The 19,488-nt window shown below is 50.2% G+C and overlaps 1 protein-coding gene across 11 annotated transcripts in view; it reads right to left on the bottom strand.

Annotated features, from left to right (window-relative positions):
* SYT17 (synaptotagmin 17) overlaps positions 1 to 15,000 on the bottom strand; it is a 76,877-nt gene extending 61,877 nt beyond the window's left edge. Inside the window, exons 1-5 of one of the 11 annotated variants that reach the window (XM_027613472.2) lie at positions 14,616 to 15,000; positions 10,913 to 10,930; positions 10,089 to 10,237; positions 3,719 to 3,867; positions 504 to 1,123 (exon numbers count right to left, since the gene is read on the bottom strand). In XM_027613472.2, coding sequence (XP_027469273.1) covers positions 504 to 1,123; positions 3,719 to 3,867; positions 10,089 to 10,237; positions 10,913 to 10,930; positions 14,616 to 14,630 — 951 coding nt within the window. In that variant the 5' untranslated portion in view covers positions 14,631 to 15,000. Of the gene's footprint in view, positions 1 to 503; positions 1,124 to 3,718; positions 3,868 to 3,997; positions 4,028 to 6,970; positions 7,879 to 10,088; positions 10,238 to 10,912; positions 10,936 to 11,098; positions 11,368 to 11,407; positions 11,799 to 14,615 lie in introns of those variants that run through there. The other 10 variants (XM_027613474.2, XM_027613475.2, XM_027613473.2 and 7 more) reach the window with 10 other exon arrangements.
* Between the last annotated feature and the right edge of the window lie 4,488 nt (positions 15,001 to 19,488).

Here is a 19,488-nt window from a genome sequence, read left to right on the forward strand (position 1 = left end):
AACATCCATATATCATCCTGTTCTTCAGCCCTCATTTTATTTTTCCCAAATCAATTTCTGAAAGTCAAAATGACTGATAGCTTCATACCCTGGACAATTGTTCTCCTTATTTAATAACCTGGCATTGATGACAAAAAGCTCCCAGGATGGTGGTGGTTACATGAATCTATACATGCGATAAAATTTCATAGAACTCCATAAACACACACACACACAGTGGTACATGTAAAACTCCGTGAAAATTCAATGAGGTCCGAAGCTCCGTTGCCAACGTCACTTTGCTGGCATTGCTAACGCACCCGGGTGCGTTAGAGATTTATCACTGGGGCTGCTGGGTGACGAGAAAAGAACTCTGTATGGTGTTTGCAACTGCTTGTAAGTCAAAAATTATTGCAAAATAAAAAGGTTTTTTAAAATGCAAAGACGATTTAAATAATGAAATGAAAATCATTTTTTTTTTTTTTAAAGCTCCCAGCAGGAGACAGCGCCAGCCCACCCCTTACCTGAGAACTGGGGACCAGCGCCTTCCACCAGTGCCCGCCTTTCACCAGGTCAACCTCGCACAAAGGGACGGACACCTTCCCAATGACACAGTGGCGGGAGAACTTATCAAAATCCACCACGGTCAGCAGCAGGGTCCTCCTCTGCGCTTCTAGGAAGGGGATCTCAAAGGTGTAACGCTCCTCAAACACAGGTTTCTGGGTCTTGCGTTTGACCCCCGTCTGCTTCGAGTTCTTCTGGTCCGGCAGGAGACAGATCTTGACGTAGGGGTTTGAGTGCGCCATGTCCTGGCGTGAGCCATCATGGGAGATGGGGGGTGGCAGGTCCCTGGCCTCGATCACCCTCACCGTCAGGTGGTTGTGCAGCAGGTCGTACTGGGTGCTGAAGTGCAGCATGCCCAGTTGGTACTTGGACAAGATCTCCTCATCGGTCAGGAAGTCCACATCGTCGCTGTTGGAGTCTAAGGAGTACAGCTGGGGCTCGAACTTTCTGAAATAGTCGTCTGGGGTATAAGTCCGTCTGAGCACCGAGGGCTGGATGGGCTCCTTTTTGGCGCTGAGAACGCCAAACTCGATGGGTTTAATATCAATGAGCGGGGAGCTGGGTCGTCTGGATTCAAGACCTAAACAGCCGCCAGAAATAACAATTAACACTGCCACGTGTGGGACCAAACCTGGGCCACTTCATGAAACTGGCAACATTTCCTACATTCTCACGTTGTTCACTGTTTCCTAAATCTGTTTGCCATCTGCTCTCCACACCTTGAGATCCTCTTATTTATTCTCTGAGAGGCAACATGGCGGCATGACCATCCCCAACACAACCAGGCACTGTTCTCAACACACTGACATATCAAGTCATCGGATCTCCACGAGGTATCTGATAATGGCAATCCCTACTTGACAGATGAGGAAACAGAAACTCGAAAGAGCTTTCTGGAAGTGACACAGGTAGTAAGAGGAAGAACTGGGAGTCAAGCCCAGCCTGTCTGGTCCCAGAGTCTTGAGGCTAACCGTGACCCTATACTGCCTCCTCTTCCGGAGAGTGGACTCTGGAGCCATAATTCCTGGGACTCAGTTTCCACATCTGTAAAATGGAGTCAATCATAGCACCTGCTTCAAAGATTATGGTGATTCAAGGAGCCACGCATGGAAAGGGCTCAGCACAGAACGTGTGCACGGTAAGAGCTCGCCAAATGGTAACTACTGTACTTCTTCAAGGATCGTATTTGGACCTCCCCACTTGTGGGGTGCCTCTCCCCTCCCCATCAACCAGCAGAGTTCATGACTCCCAAGTCCATCTCATTCCTTGATTCTAGTAATGAGCTCATGGAATTTTATTTTAAAAAACTATTTAACTGAGGCATTACTGACATACAAAAAAAGCTGAGCTTGGAGGTAAGTACGCACCCGTGAGACCATCACCACACTCTGTGCTATACATATATACCCACCACCTCCCAAAGTGTTCTCCTGCCTTCTTTATTTACTTTATTTTTCTGGTGATAAGGACCTTTAACATAGGATCAAGTCTCTTAGTAAAATTTTAAGTATACAATATTGTTAACTATAAGCACTGTGCTGTACAGTAGAGCTCTAGAACTTCTTTATCTTGCATAACGGAAAGCAACACCTCCCCAGCTCCCCATCCCTGCAGTCCTGGGAACCACACTTTCCTCTCTGCTCCTAGGAGTCTATCAGATTCCTCATATAAAGCAGGGTCATGTAGCATTCGTTCTTTCATGACCTTCTTGTTAAGTGCCCCAACACCTGTCTTGTCCGCTAAAATCCTGAGACTTTGATCTGGTGCATGGCTGATACTCTGATAGCTATGTGCTAAATGATAATCATCTGTGTGTAGAGCCGTGCAGGAGACCTAGGAATCATCCAGACAGGTGCTATTCAAGAGAAATACAGTGGGGTTCAGAAATACAAATGACATAGGTAACATAAGGTCTGCCAATTTTTTAAGAGAGCAAAGAAACAGGTGAAATTAATATTTTCAACATATAATCAAAATGAAAACGTTTCAGTGAGACAGTGTAAATTCTCTTTTATTTCCTGGCTTCAAAATCGTGGGCACGTAACACATACAGCACGTCTCCACTGGGCTCAGCCCCATTTAAATGTTCACCAGTGATGTGTGGCTGGTGGCTGCCGTACTGCACAGCGCAGGTTGGGAACAGGCCTCTTGCTTTACAGATGGAAAGACTGAAGCCTAGAGAGGCCTCACATCCCCTCTGTTTCACTCTTTTGAGCCCTTGAACTTTTCTCTCCTTCCTCCCCTGGCCCCCCATCTACCCCCAGGAAAGATCAGACACTAATATTTCCACCTGAGCGGATTTACTTCAGGAATTTTAAGCTTTCCCCGCCCCCCCCCCCGCTCTGTTAAGTGAATCGCAGACAGCCGGATGAGAGAGCAGAGCCCCTTTCGGGGAGTGAAAGGAGGCTGGGGGTCTTTGGGCTTTATACTATTTGACCTAGAGATACATCTTGTCTGGGTTTAAAGCTAAAGAAGTTTCATATAAAACCCCAGATCACCAGTTTCTCTTTAGAAAGGGCAGGCAACACGGAGCCCACAATATTGCACCCCACCCCCCCCAGCAAGAGCTGAGTAACAACTGCCCCTTTCAGTGGGGCACTGGCTTCCCCAATGGCCACAGTCCCCGCCCGGCCGCAGTAACTGAGGCTGAGTCAGCTGCCACTTGTCACTGCATTAGAACGAGCCTCAGCTCTGTCCAACCCTCTCCAACTCATTCATGGACACAACCCACCCGGCCCCTGAAGTTACGTGAATTTGCAAGCGCTGCCATACAACACGGGAGCACCCATCTTTTGGGGTCTGAAATGATCATATGCTGACCACGTCAATCAACCGAGCCAGTTCAATGAAACTTTGTGATGAGGAAAAAGAAAAATCGATCAAGTAGCTGCTTCCGGCTGAACTCAGCAGAAGTCAGGTGCAACGCACTCTGGTCACACGGTCATTATCTCTCCATCATCCCGTCTCCCAAACTGTCATCCCACTCTGCCCCCTCCCCAGAAGACAATCCCCTCCCTCACATGCTTCCTTGGGGATGCTGCTGAGTGTCTAGGAAAGCCAGCTCTCCTTTTGTCCTGGGGACCTGGCTAATGGGATTTTAATTCGTGAATGGAGGCGGAATGGCACAGGATTTCGTGAGCCACGATCCCTAGGCAGTCACAGCAAAGACGCTTACTTGAAATCCTTCGGGTCAGGCTGTACGTAGACTTTGACGTGTCTGAGGATGAGCATCTTCGATCTGGGGAGTTGGTCCGTGGGGTCAGAGGGACTTCACTGGCTGTGTGGACAGAGTCCCCATCCTTGTCACTGCTCCGGCCAGCCATCCTATAGGAAAGGGAGAGGTCTCAATGGTTGTCAAAAAATCTCCAGGGACTGGCATCCCTGCCCCTGGGAAGACAGACCCACGACGAAAGGGTTCTCAGATCCAGCTTATACAACTTGCAGTAATACAAACCTGGATCAGTGCGGCAGCCCTAGACTCTTAATAATGCCTTACTTTTTGCACAAAATGAGAAAGGATATAAGTACTTTCTGATTTAGAACCATCTGTCAAGGACGGCGGGGAGGGAGATGTACCTATTCAGGTTATTGCCACATGGGGGCGCCACGTTGGCTAAGTCAAGCCCAGACCTGTCGATCCTCAGTCTGGAAGGAACCACCAGGTTGTCTATACCCATCTGAACTCCTCCGAGCGGCTTTTGGTGGGAAAGGGCCTGCTATTCCAACCCTCATTGTGCCTATACTTTAGCATCTTCTAAAAGTATCCTATAACAGGGGCGCCTGGGTGGCTCAGTCGTTAAGCGTCTGCCTTCGGCTCAGGTCATGATCCCAGGGTCCTGGGGTCGAGCCCCGCATCGGGCTCCCTGCTCGGCGGGAAGCCTGCTTCTCCCTCTCCCACTCCCCCTGCTTGTGTTCCCTCTCTCGCTGTGTCTCTCTGTTAAATAAATAAATAAAATCTTTAAAAAAAATAAAAATAAAAAAATAAAAGTATCCTATAACAATGTCAACTTGAGAGTTCTCTGAGTGCCAGGGCTAAAGCTACAAAATGGCCCTGAGAATCAATGACTTAAGAGCAATAGTTTGATGTGAAGGAACAGCTAAAAATGAGCAGCCGCCGTGACTGATTCAATGTGCTCCCAATGAGGATGAAAAATACTAAAAGAAGAAAAAGCACTGGGTCGGGGGTGGGGAGATACAGGGTAGCAATTAAGAGCACAGCCTCCTGGTCTGAACCCTGGCTGGGTGACCTTGGGCAAGGCCCTTCCTTTCTCTGTGCCTCTATCTACCCATCTGCAAAATGGGAATAATAATAGTACCCACCTTAGATGGTTGCTCTCAACACTGAATGAGTTAGCACATATAAAATGCTTAGAACAGTTCTTGGTACATAGTAGGTGTGTGCTCAATACATTTTAGCTGGCATAACAATCTTTAAGATCCCCCCAATCCCCAAAAAGCTAGGTAAGGATGCTGGGGGGGGCGGGGAAGTTGGTGGAGTGGCCAGGAGATGGATGCTGCTATTGACACAGCCCTAAGCGATTGTGGCTGTAGATGAATACCTTCTGAGACTACATCCCACCCCCCCCCCCAGCTTGACATTTAAGCCTGTGCATAAGCTAGTCTTGAAAAATGCAAGCTTCCAATTCTAGGAGGTCTTTAGATGCATCCTGTGCATGAAATGAGACGGATCTGATGTTCTTCCAAAGCAATGTAAGGATCACAGCCAGGACCGGGCACGTTATGGGGGGCAGGGGGGTGCGGGGGGAATGCCCAGTCCCTGCTTGCCTCCCACTCCTGGTCTGTAAAAGGTGCACGCAGCAGATGAAATGGGGGGAGGGGGAGTAGGGGAAGGCACAGAAATGCAGCCATATTGTATCATTCATTCTTCTCTCTCCCTTAAATGAAAGCTGCAGCATCTTCCAAAGAAGGTGGAACCACCTTGGGCACCCCCACCTGCATGCCTGTCTCCTGGAGGGCCACGGCCATACGTCACTGCAGCAGCCACCTCCAACCTGTTAAGTCCCATCCAGTCTTCGGGGCTCACCTTAAGTGCTGTCACCCCTGAAGCCTCGGTTGAGTCCTCTCGGACAATGTCTGAGCCACCCCTGCCTCCTCTGCACCCACCCGGCTTCCCAGCTCTTCCTCCAATGCACTGAGCTGAGCCATGCTGTTCCCTCTGCCTGGAATGTTCTTCCTGTCTCATCTCCTGTTTGGTTCCTTCTCATCAGTCAGGTCTCAGCCTCAACAGCACCTCCTCAGAGACGCCCCACCCTGTCCCTATCACCTCCTCCTACCCCATCAGCCCTTCTTTCCCTCTGCAACAATGCACATAACTCATCTTTAGTTGTGGCTTATCTTCTGCGTCTGACACTAAGTCCTTGCTCAGTGTCTCTCATTCACCACTGCCGACCTCGCCCTAGCACAGCGTCTGGCATGTGTGGAGTCTTCATTTATCTTCTCAGTAAACGAATGATTGAATTCACCCTTCTTGTCATTCTTATCTGATTTCATCTTGTCTCAAAATGATCTGAGTGCGTATCTTGCCCACCCCCCGCCCCAGCAGGGTACGCTCCTTAATGGGGCAATCTATACTTATCTTGATCGAAGGTACCAGGTGCTAAGCACCAAGTGTGTGCCAGGCACGGTGCTCAATGCTCTGTCTGAACCATCTCATTAATCCTTAAAACAATCCAGAGTGTACTTGTTATTAACAAGCCTCACCCCCTTTACAGATGGGGGGGCAGGGCGTGGAAGGGAAGCCTAGTGGGGTGGGGGATGGGATGGATAATTATTTTGCATCACTATTAAACTCCCAGTGAATACCAGACTCCGAACGGCATGCCCTAAACTACTGAGGTGGGTATCCCTTATGAGGCCTGTCGGAGCTGTGTGTAGAGTAGGTCCTCGATACACGCTTGATGGACAAAGAAATGACCTGACTTTAGTCAATGAGCGTCTTTCTGGCATCGCTCCAAAAAGAGCCAGTCGGACTATACAGTTTTCCTGACCTTCACCAGTCCAGCCCAGCCAAGGAAAGCTGGGGGACCCAAATGACAGGAGCATATCTGACAATTAATGGTGTATCCCCTAAAATCCCCCACACAAAGTCCTAGCTCATCTGCCACAGGCCGTCCCACAGAGAGGCATGTCCTGTGGTTCTTAGCTCAAATGTCACAGTGGGAACGGCACTGCGAAGCCTGTACACTTGACATTTCTACTCCCTGTCTGTTTGATAACATGCAACTGCCCACTTGGTAAATAAATCTGGCGAAAGCACAAGCTGTAAATTCACTTTTTGAATGATTTAACCCACCTCCCCTTTACAGACTTCTCTTAACATTTTGCATTATGTTGAGTGCCAAAAATGTACGAAGTTGCTACCCAGGATTCAAGATATTCATCCTGAGAAGCACAGAAAGTCACGTACCGTTGTTCAGGCTTTAGACTGCAAAGCTCTAGGTGGTATCATTCATAATGACCGCCAGGTGAATGGGGCCTTCCAGTGTTGTGCGGTGTGTCGGCCGTGCTGGGAAGGTTCCAGCCCTCTTCTCTACTTGTGGCAAAACCAAAGTAAGTGTCTTCCCAGAGGGTCCCCACCCCTGGCCCCCAGAAAGAGTCCCCCGCTTGCACAATGGGTCAGCAGCCAGGGTAAAGTGCAACTGTCCTCCAGCTCAGTGCTAGGACCTAGGCCATGCATCTGTAATACTCAACATCTGGGCATCTGGGGCAAACAGGTACCTGACTACGATTTCAGGGTCTATCAGGATTCTCCACTGGTTCAGAGGCCAATTCAAATTCCTTGATCTGGCATTCAAGACCCTACAAGACCTGAGCTTGCAGGCTCATTTTCCATGATTCCCCCCACTCTTCCTAGGTGCTGTGGAGTTTGCCCAACCTGGGTCCATTCCCTCCTCTCTGGTTACAGCACCCAAACTGTCTATTACAAAGATCGGCAAACTACGGGGCCCAATCTGTTGCCTGTTCTTGTACATGAAGTAAGACTGGAACATAGACACGCCCATTCATTATAATGTCCCACCTATGGCTGCTTTCACACTTTCTAGGAGTGGTTGTGACAGACTAAGCCCTTTCTAGGAAAAGTTTGCCCACCCCTCGTCTGCTAGCTCGGTTCATGTGTGTCAGGTGGGAATGACCCTTTCCCTGGTTCCAGGGTGGTCAGACAATCCAGGCATGATCCTAGCATCATTTCCTCCAAGCAAAAGTGACTGGCTCAAGTGATTGGCACATGACCCAAAACAGAGCAATGAGAGTCCTTCCTGGTTGGTTTGCTGCTATTGAAGCAAAGAAGAAAGCAGCTTAAGAATGAGGCCAATAAAGGGGCGCCTGGGTGGCTCAGTTGGTTAAGCGTCCAACTCTTGATTTCGGCTCAGGTCATGATCTCAGGGTTGTGAAACTGAGCCCTGCATCGGGCTCCAAGCTGGGCATGGAGTCTGCTTAAGGTTCTTTCTCCCTCTCCCTCTGCCCCTCCCCGCCCCCAAAAAAGAATGAGGCCAATATAGAAGAAACAGAGAGAGCAGGAAGGAGAGAAGGCACAAATGCATGCCCATGACAACATCTGACCCCTGGATCCAGCTATGCCTGAAGCCACTGTCCCTGGATATTTTTTTTTCCATAATGAGACTCTAGGCAGAACTGTCATATGGGTGTGCAGGGTGTGAATGCACAACTCTCGGGGGCAGCTGGGCTTATGTACCTGCCTTATCTCCTGTACTAGATTTAGAATCTCCTGAGCACAGTGACCGCACTCTATGTAGTCTCTGCATCCCACAGTACCTGGCACATGAATCATACTTGAGAAATAGTTACCAAAGAAACTGAGATTAAGTTTTCAACCAGATGACTGGCACTTTCAGGATTCAATTTCTGCCTGTAAGTTTGTCAGTTGGTCAATAACAACTTTTTGGAGTGAACAACACAGATAAAAACCCCGCCCTCGCAGAGCTGGCACTCTTCTGAGCATGGCTTTCAAGATACCAGATGGGCTGAGCCAACCTCTGCCACACAGGGCACTAGATAGTGGGAATGATCTCTCGATCATTCACCAAACATCTCAACTCTATGCATACCTGCAGGATTCAGGTTACAACCCATGACTAATGAAAACATTTCTTACCACTGTCTTTACACCGGTTTAAAGAATCTCCATCAATACCTACAAATTCAGAAACGAATACTTACTACTCTGTGAAGCATGTTATGTGCACATCTCATTACTCTGAACCACGACCCTATAAAGTAAGTTCTATTACTGTTCTCACTTTACAGACAAGGAAACGGAGACCAAACAGGGTAAGACGAATCACTTACGTTTATGATTGCCAGCCAGGCGTCAAGCATTTGTAGGGGTTTTCTGTGTACTAATTCCAGCAGTCACCACAACAACCATATGAGATAAACCCTATTATTTTTATCACCCCCATTTTGCAGATGGGAAATCAAGGCACAGAGCTCTAACTACTTGCCCAAGGTCACAGAACTAGAAAAAAGTAGGAGACACAGGATCTGAAGGCACAGAGCCTGACATAGAGCCATTGTGCTATGGAAACATTCGATGCTTTCTTCTAAGAAGAGCAAATGAGAGGACTGAGACGTGACCCCCAACTTGGAGGGAAAGAGGGGATATCATGGACTTCCAGAATCTCAGCTCAACGATTTAGCTGGAACAGAACTGGGTTCCCCCTGAGGCTCTGGCTGTGGGCCCTTACACTGCCGCCTGCCCTCTCGGGGCCTCCCGCTCTGCGCAGGAGAGCTGGACTCGCTGGTGGCCAGGCCCTTCTAGGCACTGGCCTTCTAGACTCAACCCAGGCTCTCTGGCCACGCTCCTCTCTTAGCCACCGAGAGGTGGACCAGACACGTGGCTGAGAAGCTTCAAAACTGTGTTCCTAAAATATCTGAGCGACTGGCAGATGGAGATGTTGTATGCAGGCGCGGGAGGAGCACGAATTGGAAATAAAATGAAAGATGCCAGAGAGAACATAAACAGCGTTGGAGGACAGGATGGAGCCTGGAGGTGCTTTTCTGCTTCCCCGGGTCTGAAGTCCTTGTTCAGACTGGCAAAAAGGCACCTGTTTGTCCATGCGGTCTACCAACCATCCAGCAGTTTTCACTGAGCATCGACTCTGTGCCAGGCACTGGGTCAGGTGCTGGGATCGTGGGTCATACTGACTTGGATGGCCATCCTCAGAATTTCGACATCCCTTGAAGAATGCAGATGCTCACAGATCTCTTCTTCCACTTGGAACAACACTCGACATGATTAAAAGCGCGCACAGGCTTAACACTGCACCCTTCGCGTCTCAGACGAACCGAGGGGGACCTAGCTAAGCCAGAGCCCGGCCACCAGCTTGCCAAACAAAATGAGAGGCACAGAGCAGGTCCCCGTCGGCAGCAAAGAGGTCCACGGACACTCAGTGTTTCCCCCTCTTTCATACCCCGAGCCCTCCTGCCCGCACCCCCTCACACAAACTGAGCCAAGAAAATGTCTTGAGATCACTTTCAAGGAAGTTCCGAGCAGTTTTACTTACAGCCAGGGAGGAGTCTGGGCAGGGAAAGGTCCCAGAATTTCAACTTCATCCTCACTCGACTGGCAACAGCTGGACTCATAGCACTTCTCACAGCAGTGCCTGCAAGTCCATCTGCACAGTAGCAGATCGGAGATTCTAGAAAGAAAACCCTGAGGCCATTGGGGGAGGTGGGCAGTGGAGAGGGGGAGTGGGGGGGGAGGGGAGGTGGGAGGGGAGGAGAGGAGAGGAGGAAAAGGAAAAACACCCGAAAATTACAAGCAGCCGATCCCTGCTGAGAAATAAGGACATTCAGGAGGTCTGTCCCTGCTGCTGAACACTTAGAACAAAATGTTTTCTGTTTCTATTTACCAACTGCAGGCACAGAGATGGCAAACACCAACTTGCTGGAGCCGTTAATAGTGAGCAAAACATTTGCAGGTATTTTCTCTGGTAGTTTATGTGAGTGTCTTTCTTGACAGGTGGGTGGTTTATACAACACCGTGAGGGCTATACAATATGTTCTCGAAACACAATGAATATTACTCTGTCTTCTTGAAAGCAAAGCAAAAAAAGACTTAAAAAAAATCATCTCAGTGACACGAAAGTAAACAGAGGTAACCAAACGGAATAAGGACAGGGGTGGGGAGAGCAATCTAGCCTGTCTACGAGTGTCTCCTCTTCAGGATCTCCCTCCTTCCATAGAAAGGCATCAAAACCGTGCCATTCTAAACATCCAGTCATTGTTCAATACTGAACAGCCCCACAGCCCCACATAAGACTCTGAAATGAAAGGCAAGCACCTCTTGATCAGAAACCAGACCAAAGGAATCATCGAATTAACCCACCTCGTTTAAAGGTTCCAACTGCCCTTTTAGAGATCCACGAAGAAGCCAAGGGGCGTCGGGGGTGAGAGGGTTACAAAAAGAGAGACAAGACCAGTTTAGCAATATTCCAGCAACTCAGAAAAGAAAAAAGAAAAAGAAAGAAAGAAAAAAAAAAAAAAAAAAAAAGCCCTGCATCTTTCCACTTACCATCCTGGGAAGGGAGCTGACTCCCTAACAAGGTGCTATCTGCGGGGCTGCTGGTAGCCTCCTGGCTAACCAACACCGAATAAATGGGAAACTTTAGCATTTCGATTTGATTTGCACCGTATGCTGTTATGAATCAGAGCGGGTGGATAGATAGTCATTCTATCCAATGCAGCCACACTTCAGAAGAGCAAACCTTCCTATACAGAAATAGCCATGAAGCCAACCCAAAAGGACATGATTAGCTAACACGCAGGCAGACGCACAGTGGATGTGACTTGGCTTCCCCCCCCACCCTCCCAGGGGCCCTACCTTATAATGCTGCTCCAATGGTGATGGTGGGGAGTTTCATATGACCACCCACAAACACAGGGAGCAGAGAAGGAAGCCATAATCTGGGCCTGGGAGGGGGTGGGGGGTGGGGCTACCTCCCTTTTCAGCCCCACCTCCCATCAGGACTTCTCACCGGTTCCCAAGGCACAGACTCCCTCCCTCTGTGCCAGGGAAGAGTCGCAGGGGCTTAGGAATGAATGGGCCAAGGAAACCAGGTAGATTAGGAGTCCCGCATCCCAGCCTGGGAAAAATCCCGGGGATGAACTCAAACTCAGAATTTTGAATCAAGACGAAGAGTTATCCTCTTTTTCAATTCTCTCCCTCTCGAGGAGGAGGAGGTCTCAGTTTGGTACCATTGCATGTTAACATGTTTCTAACACTTGTACAACTCCCCCCCACCCCCATCCCCTCTTCCTTTTTAAACAGAGAGCAGACCTCAGCTCAGAGCCTTGGACATAACTAATTATGTGGCATTACTATCATTGTGTTTATTTTTCCAGTTGCCTTCTGTTTATATCAAGTGATCCTGGTTTTCTATTATGGTAGTGACATAAAGTTTCCTTTTCATATGATTTTAAGTTAAAAAAAGAAAGTGAGTCCATTTATAGGAAAAAGTATTAAGTAAATATAGTACAAGTGGTACACAGCTCATGAAAATTTCAAAATCCTTTAAGTGATAAGGGAATGGCTGCAGCTTGGGAAAGAAAGTCTCAGGCACTAATCACAGACTCTTCCAAAAGCAAAACTCGAACCACACACAGAGGAAGACCTGAGGATGCTTGGGGGCCACGCAGAGCTGAGCGGGTAAGTGTTAGTGCTGGCTTCACCAGCAGCCAATCATGTGACTTGGGTAAGTCAGGGGGCCACTCTGAACTTCAGTTCCCTCTTTTCTTTAGTGGAAGGGCTAAACTAGGACTCTGACTATAAAAATGCTTGTGTGTGCTGCCCAGCTGCAAAATATCTGCACTCTTTCTGTGGCTTTATGAGAACAAGGTGGTTTGTCAAGACCAGCTGGAACCTATTAGGCATCAGAGACTGTCCTGGAGGATGCAACAGTGAAAACGCAGCAAAAAGCTATGCCCTCGTGCACTTACATGAGAAAGTGCTTGAAAATGCTTACAATAAAGTGCAAGGATAAAGGGCTGCTTTTTCCTTGGACAATAGTCCATGCCCATTCTTTCCATAGAGGGAAAGCATTTCCTAGGTGTGTGGTGATCAAAAGACACTGTTTATAAAACCACGTGAGTAGAGACAAAGGCCACCATAGGGCCCAATCATCCAGCTTTCTCAAACCCCAGGTACAAAATCAATGTCCGGGAGCAAAGAGAAACCAAGGAAGAGAAAGAGGGGAGGGAAGATGTTTTTATGTTCCCAGCATGCTAAGTCTTTCCTCACATGGAGTCCACTGGGTTCATGTATTTGACTGGAGAGAGGATCACCGGTTCAAGCCAGAAAGAAACAGGAAGGAGAATCCAGATATTCTAGAACAGATGTTGGCAAGCTATGACTTGCAAGGCTAAATCTAGCCCACAACCTGCTTTTGTATGGTCCTCCAGTTAAGGATGGTTTGTACATTTTTAAATGGTTGGGAAAACACCAGAAGAAAATGAATACTTCTTGACTAGCACACAGTATATGAAATTCAAATTTCAGTGTCCACAAATAGTTTTATTGGAACACAGCCACGCCCATACATTTACTATGGTCTATAGCCGTTCGATGCCATAGTCAGAGTTGAGTATTTGTGACACAGACCATGTAGCACTCCAAGAAAAAAAATGTACTATCTGGACCTTTATAGAAAAAGTTTCATACCTTGTTCTAGAAGGAAAGTCTGTTTCACCAAGCCAGTCTCATTTTAGCTGCTTAACAAATCCCCCACTGATCCCCACCATCTCCCTTTTAGATCCCACCACGACCCCTAAGCAGCTGTGTGACCTTGGGCAAGTCACTAATCTCTGTCCTGAAGGTGGTTATTAAAAACCACAGAAGCATGTTCTAATATTGTGTATTTCTCACTGGATTGTGCATTCTGAGGGGCAGAGACTATGCTGTTTTCACAACTGTATCCCCAGCGCTCACAGGTGGTCACTCAATTGTTTGTTGAGTGACTATTGAATAGCCCCACAACATTCAGCATGCAGTAAGTGTACAGAAAATATGACCTTCACTGAACTTGAAAAGAGAATCTAGAGATTCCATAGAAGCCAGTGGTGCAAATCTAAGCCACCAGAGGGATGGGGAGACCAAGACAGGTGACAGAGCAGAGTTCCTGCCAGGTTGAAAAGTCTGAGGACAAGATGTGAGCCAGTGGGGAACTAGAAGACCAGCAGCCCCCTCAGCTGTAGCTGAGGGTGAGAGAAGTGAGCCCAGATGCACCCTAGATGTGGGAACCTGTAGGCTTTTCTGCCGGGCAGAGAGGAGCCAACCCCAGAAAGCAAGCAGCTCAACGGGTCTGACTGCAGGTCTGACTGCATGACCTTGGCGCTGACCTGTCGCCACTTCCCCGCCTTGTACTGAAGAGAAAGGTCTCGTAGTCAAGCAGCACCCCCCCCAAAAAGGATGCCTGGAAATTATTTCGGTCCAAGGATTCTTGTGAGTTTCCTCAAGGTGACTGGGGTCCACAACTCCCAGACCCCAATGCAATGGCCGAAAATGATCGGTTGCTCCCGCCCCCACCAACAGCGCGCCTATAGTATGTCCCCCACCCCTCAGCACCCAGTGCCCGGGAGAGACGACGTCCTTGTCCCTCCTGGCCGGAACAGCTGCCTCAGGCTCGCTCCGCCGGCCAATTAGCCAGAGCCGTCGCCACGGCAACGGCAGCTGGCGGGCCGGGCGGCTGGCGCGTCCCGGGCCGCCCTCCCCGCGGCCCCTCCCCTGGGGTGGGGTGCAAGGGGAGGGGATGGGGGCAGAAAAGTCCGCCCCACCCCCACTCCCTCCTCAGGAGGCCAGGGCGCGCGTGCAGAGTCCACAGGGGCCCTTCATCCCCGGGTGTGGGGGTCCCCAGCCCCCTATCCTGGGTCGCACCCGCGCCGCTGCACAGGTTGCGTGCCCTCGGGCACCCTTTCTCTCGAGGCAAGTTTGTGGGAGCCCAGCCGTGTGCCCTCCCTTCCGCGTGCTCACGGCCGGAGGGGGCGCGGCACCCCCCACCCGCACCGCGGACCTTGCCCCCCAGCCTCAGCCCTACCTGGATGTACGCCATTTTCGCCCTCGCGCACTCACTCCGGCCCGGGCATGGCGCCGCCACGGCCACTTTGCCCTCGCCAACAGGGGAGGTGGGGGGAAGGAAGAAAAAGGCAGCCGGGTGGCCCCAGACGTGACTGGCGTGGCTGATGAGCGACGCCCGCCCCTCCGCCGGCCGCCCCGTCCTTGCCTTTCCCTGCGTTCCGGCTCCTGGAGTCGGGGCCGCCTCCCAGGTTGGGAGAGCTGGGGCGCCCAGAGCCCCCGCCTCGGCCACTCTCGCTGTCCTGCGCTTCCCCCCGAGGCGCTGCCCTGGCTGGAAGGAGGCCGGGGCGCCTGGGGAGGGAGCCCGGGGCGGCCGCGGGGACTGCAGCGACCCCGGCGCAGGCGGGGCTGGAGACGCCGGGGCCCGGGCGCGCCAGAGGCGGGGGAGGAGATGGGGAAAGGGGTGGGAGGGGGCGGTGCGCGGGTCAGCCCATCCGGTCGGCACCGGGGCTGGCACCTACCGAGCGCAGAGCCCCCGGGACGGTCTTGAAACCGAGGGGGTACAGTCCTGCCCGCCGTGGAGTCTGGGGCGGGGAGGGTCCTCCCCATCCAGCCCTCTCCCAGTCCGGGTTGGAAAAACTTTATTCCCGCCCCACCCGTCGCGCCTAGAACTGTTGCGGCGAGGAACGCAGAGGCCAAATGAATGGGAGCTTTAAGTTCAGGTGGGGCCTAGGGCGCCGGGGGGCGGGAACGTGCTGTGGCCGGGGCCGCAGGGGCGCGCGGAGAGAGCGGAGCGCCCCTTCACCCTAACCCTGCCCGAGTTGCGCCCTGGGCTCAACAGGTCTGGAGCGGGGCGGCCCAGCAGCGCCACCCAGCGTCGCGCCCGCGCCCGCGCCGTGCGCGCCTCTGCCAGCTCAAAGCTCCGTGCCCGCGAGCGTGCGCCCCCGGGCGTGCGCACCCTGTCCCGCCCGCCCGCGTGGCGGGGGCGCCCTGGGCCTGGGGTCCTCCCCTCAAACCGGTTCTCCCACCCCCAAGGCCGCAGAAGTGGGGCCCACTCTGCCACTGAGGGATTCGAAGTGGAACATTGCCCTCCGCTGGTTCTCTTTTTTAAAATGCCCAGCCGTCTCCCGTTGTCAGTCACCAGTTTATCAGCCTTTTAACTCCCAGCGCCTCCGTCTGTCTTTTTCATCACTAAAAATGGCATAAAATCTCTGTCCTGCCTCTTCTCCAGGGCTGTTTTGTGGGGATACGTGAAGAAATGAACGTGGAAGTAATCAGCACAAGGCGTAATGGGCGTCTGTGTACATCTTTTGCGTGAAAATCGAACCAAGTGCACATTTTTTTGTATGTCCGTCAGATTTCATTCGTTGCACGTGGCGTACAACACATGCTGAGCCCTTATATCCGGTAGGCACTGTGCTCAACACTTCGCAAGCATGATTTCATTTCCTTGTCCTCTGCCTTGCTCACTCTATGTTGAGCACAGCTCCTGACCAGAGTAGGCACTCAATAAATGTTTCCGTTGTTGCTGTTGACTCCTATTTGGGGGAGGCGCTGCAGTCGTCCCCAGTTCACAGATGAGACTGAGGTGCAGTGAGGTAGACTCCCCACTCCCACCCCCACTGGCGTTTGAATCCACACAGGGTGCCCTCCTAACCACTTAACGGTATTTATCCATACTGTTTCTTCAGCACTGATGGAAAGGGTGCTTGGCGGGGGGAGGGCTTCACCGAGAAGGGGTGCCTACTGGAATGGGCGCTTTTGGGGGGAGCTTGAGAGAGGTGGAAGAGTTTGTCAGGTGTTCCCAGGAAGAAGAGCTAACCATTTTGAGACTGTGTGCCAGGCTCAGCCTTAAGCCTTTTACACAAATTCAACTTTCAATTCCCTCATAACCACGAGGTGGGCACTATTACTCTCCCAGTCTCTAGATGAGAAAAGAGGAGACATAAAGCAACTTGGAAGTAACTTGACCAGAGGGTATATGTCATTGAGGAGCTGGGATTCAAACTTAGCCTACACCGAATCCTTCCCCTAGCCACCGCACCACACTGCCTCACAGTACTGGGTATTGGGGGAGGGGGGAGGAAATCCTTAGGATTAGTTTACCTTAATCCCTAAGGACTTAAAACTGTCTGAGAAAACCAAGCACCCCTCCTCCTGTGAATGAGGTTATTTTAAATGGGCACAAGAGAACCCTACCTCTGGGGTTATCAAATTCTTCTCCGTATGTAAAGCACATGGCACACAATAGGTGCTTAATAAATGCTTGTTGAATGTGTAAATGGATGGTAACAATAGCTAATGGATGCTGCCAACTCTTGAGTCGTTATCGTGGTTGAGAGCTGAGCACTTCCTTTGTTATCCTCACCGGAGCCCTACAAGGTGGGTACTATCCCCGGCCTATTTTCCTGATGAGAAAGCTGAAGCTCTGAGAGAGAAAGTGAATCACCCTAGGTAGACAAGTGAAGAGTGACAGAGACAGGACAAAAACGCTAATATATTTAACTCTGAAAGCCCAGCGCCTCAGAGCTGCGCCACCCTGCCTCCAAAGAATGAACGAGAAGTCAGTTCTAAGTCATTTCTCAGATGTCACTCCAAGACTGGCTTTCAGGGTCCCCAGCTCTGTGAGCCTCTCCCTGTTCTTCACAGGGACCTGTAGTCTGGCTGTGAGGTGTAATGTGGACTCAGAGCAAGGCTGTGCCTGTTTGCGCAAAGCAGCTGGTACCCACCCAGATCTCGGGAGAAGCCCCTACTTCCGAATTCTGTGTGGTTCCTGAACTTAGGAAGGAAAAGAGTTACATCTCCATTGTCACTAACCCCTACATGAAATTCAGTATCTTCTTTTCACTATGGATGCAGGCAACAAACCACAACAGTATTAACATTTACCTGGGTTTGTCACCAATAGAAACAGAAATAGAGTAGAATAGAAATAGAAGTCCATCGAAATCAGGTACATTCACATTACAGTTGAGGCAAATAACTTGAAATTTTATTTACACTCTTTACTTCTCGAAAAATCACAACTACTAGATCTATTTAATGCATTAATGAAGAAGTCCTTACATCACCATAAATAAATTGGTTTTAATATTTTGATAAGTGTAACATTATAATCCTATGTATTCTACTCTATGATTTAAAGACATTATCCTTAGATGGGGTCTCTAGGTTTCAGCAGACTGGTGGGGGGGTCCATGGCATAGAAAGGGTTAGGAACCCCTGCGAGTAACGTGTGCATTACCTCAGGGGTGAGAGTGGGAACTGCCAAGTAATTCTCTGGCTGGAGTGAGGGGAGGATGGCGGGAGGTGAAGTTCATCACGTAGGAGAGGCCAGATGCCCTGCAGCCTGGTAAGTTACTCCACAGAAGAGCAGGAAGGGTCAGGCCCAGAAGGATTTTGGCAGGGGTGTGTGTGTGTCTGTCTGTCTGTCTGTCTGTCTGTGACGGGGAGTAGACGAGCCTGGAGGCAGGGAGGAGGTTGCAGCAATCCAGGTATGAAGTGATTTGAGCCTCATACATGTGGTAATAGCAGTGAATCAGTGGCTATAACTGAATGAGTAGTGATAAGGTGGTGGAAGGCAGGGGAGGCTGTGGAGGAAGACAGGTTGGCTGGGGGGAAGAGTTGGGTGTTTATATTTGGATATGTTGACTCTCAGATACGTATTATGCAGGGTTCCTGGAAGAAACTCCATTCCATCCAGCTTGAGCGAAAAAAGAACTGACTGGGAAGTCCAGGGGCCAATCCTACAGTCAGGCCTGGATTTAGAGATGCAAAAAAAGTCACAAGGCCTTGTCTGTCCATGTCTCACCTCTTCAAGGCTTTTCTCTGAACATTTGGAATTTTTTTTCTCCTGGAGTAGGTTTGCTTCACGTGGCAGAAACATGGCCAGTGGTGGACTTGAGTTTCTGGTTTATTAATTTATGCTCCAAAAGGAAGAGAGACTTTTTATGAAATCTTAAGGAAAAAAACTCGAATTGGTCCTGCTTGGGTTAAGTGCCTACCTCTGGACCAAGCAGAGGAGCTAGCACCCTGCTTGAGTCCTCCCGGACCAGGTGAGCAGATCACATGAGCCACCATCCCATGAAGACCACGCAGAGAGCATGGGGTTCTCTAGGAAAGACATTCTGGGAGACAAAACAACATGCCCACAATGGCGTGGCTATGGAACATGGGGGGGAGGTGTAGAGATGTCCAATGGGAAGATGAGTTGGTTCCGGAGTTCAGACTCCCCTGAGGCAGAATGGTGCTCAGAGTTGATCAGGAGATAAGGCTTCAGTCATCTCCTGGGGGCAATTATAGGCTCACCTCAGTTCACAGATTTTAAAAGGAACCTGGCCCCTCAACTTCTCCCCTTCAACCCCAGAGGGCAGACACATAATAATGGTTTTCTCTTCAGGATCCTTAAGAAGGTAGTTAGGAGTGGCAGGGCAAACCACAGACCTCAGGATATCTATTATAATTCAAAAGTGCCAGAACAGCAAAAAGCAATTGCGGGCAACCATATGGGCAACACGCATTCTGGTTAGGTGACTTTCTATTTCTGCCAAACAGGCTGACGGCACTTGTCTCCTAAGTCAGTTTTAATTATACAGCTTCCCAAACATGTTATTCCGATCCTGTTTTAGCTGTGCCCATGATCCTGGGCAGTGTTTCTGAACTCTGGGGAAGTGGGAAGGCTCTGGGCTAATTAAATAGCTGGTCTGGCAAGAAGCAGAGCAGACACTTGTTAAGTATGATCCCCAGGGCGGACATGACCAACTAACACCACATGGGACTCCGACCCCCTTCTTCATCTTCACCAAGGGAATGTGGCTTGAGGATAGCAAGAAATCTAGATTCCAGTGCAGCCTGGCCTACCTAAACAGCTGTGTGGCCTCAGGCAGGCTGCTTTG

Source organism: Zalophus californianus, chromosome 10, assembly GCF_009762305.2.
Source record: "Zalophus californianus isolate mZalCal1 chromosome 10, mZalCal1.pri.v2, whole genome shotgun sequence".
Classification (NCBI taxonomy): domain Eukaryota; kingdom Metazoa; phylum Chordata; class Mammalia; order Carnivora; family Otariidae; genus Zalophus; species Zalophus californianus.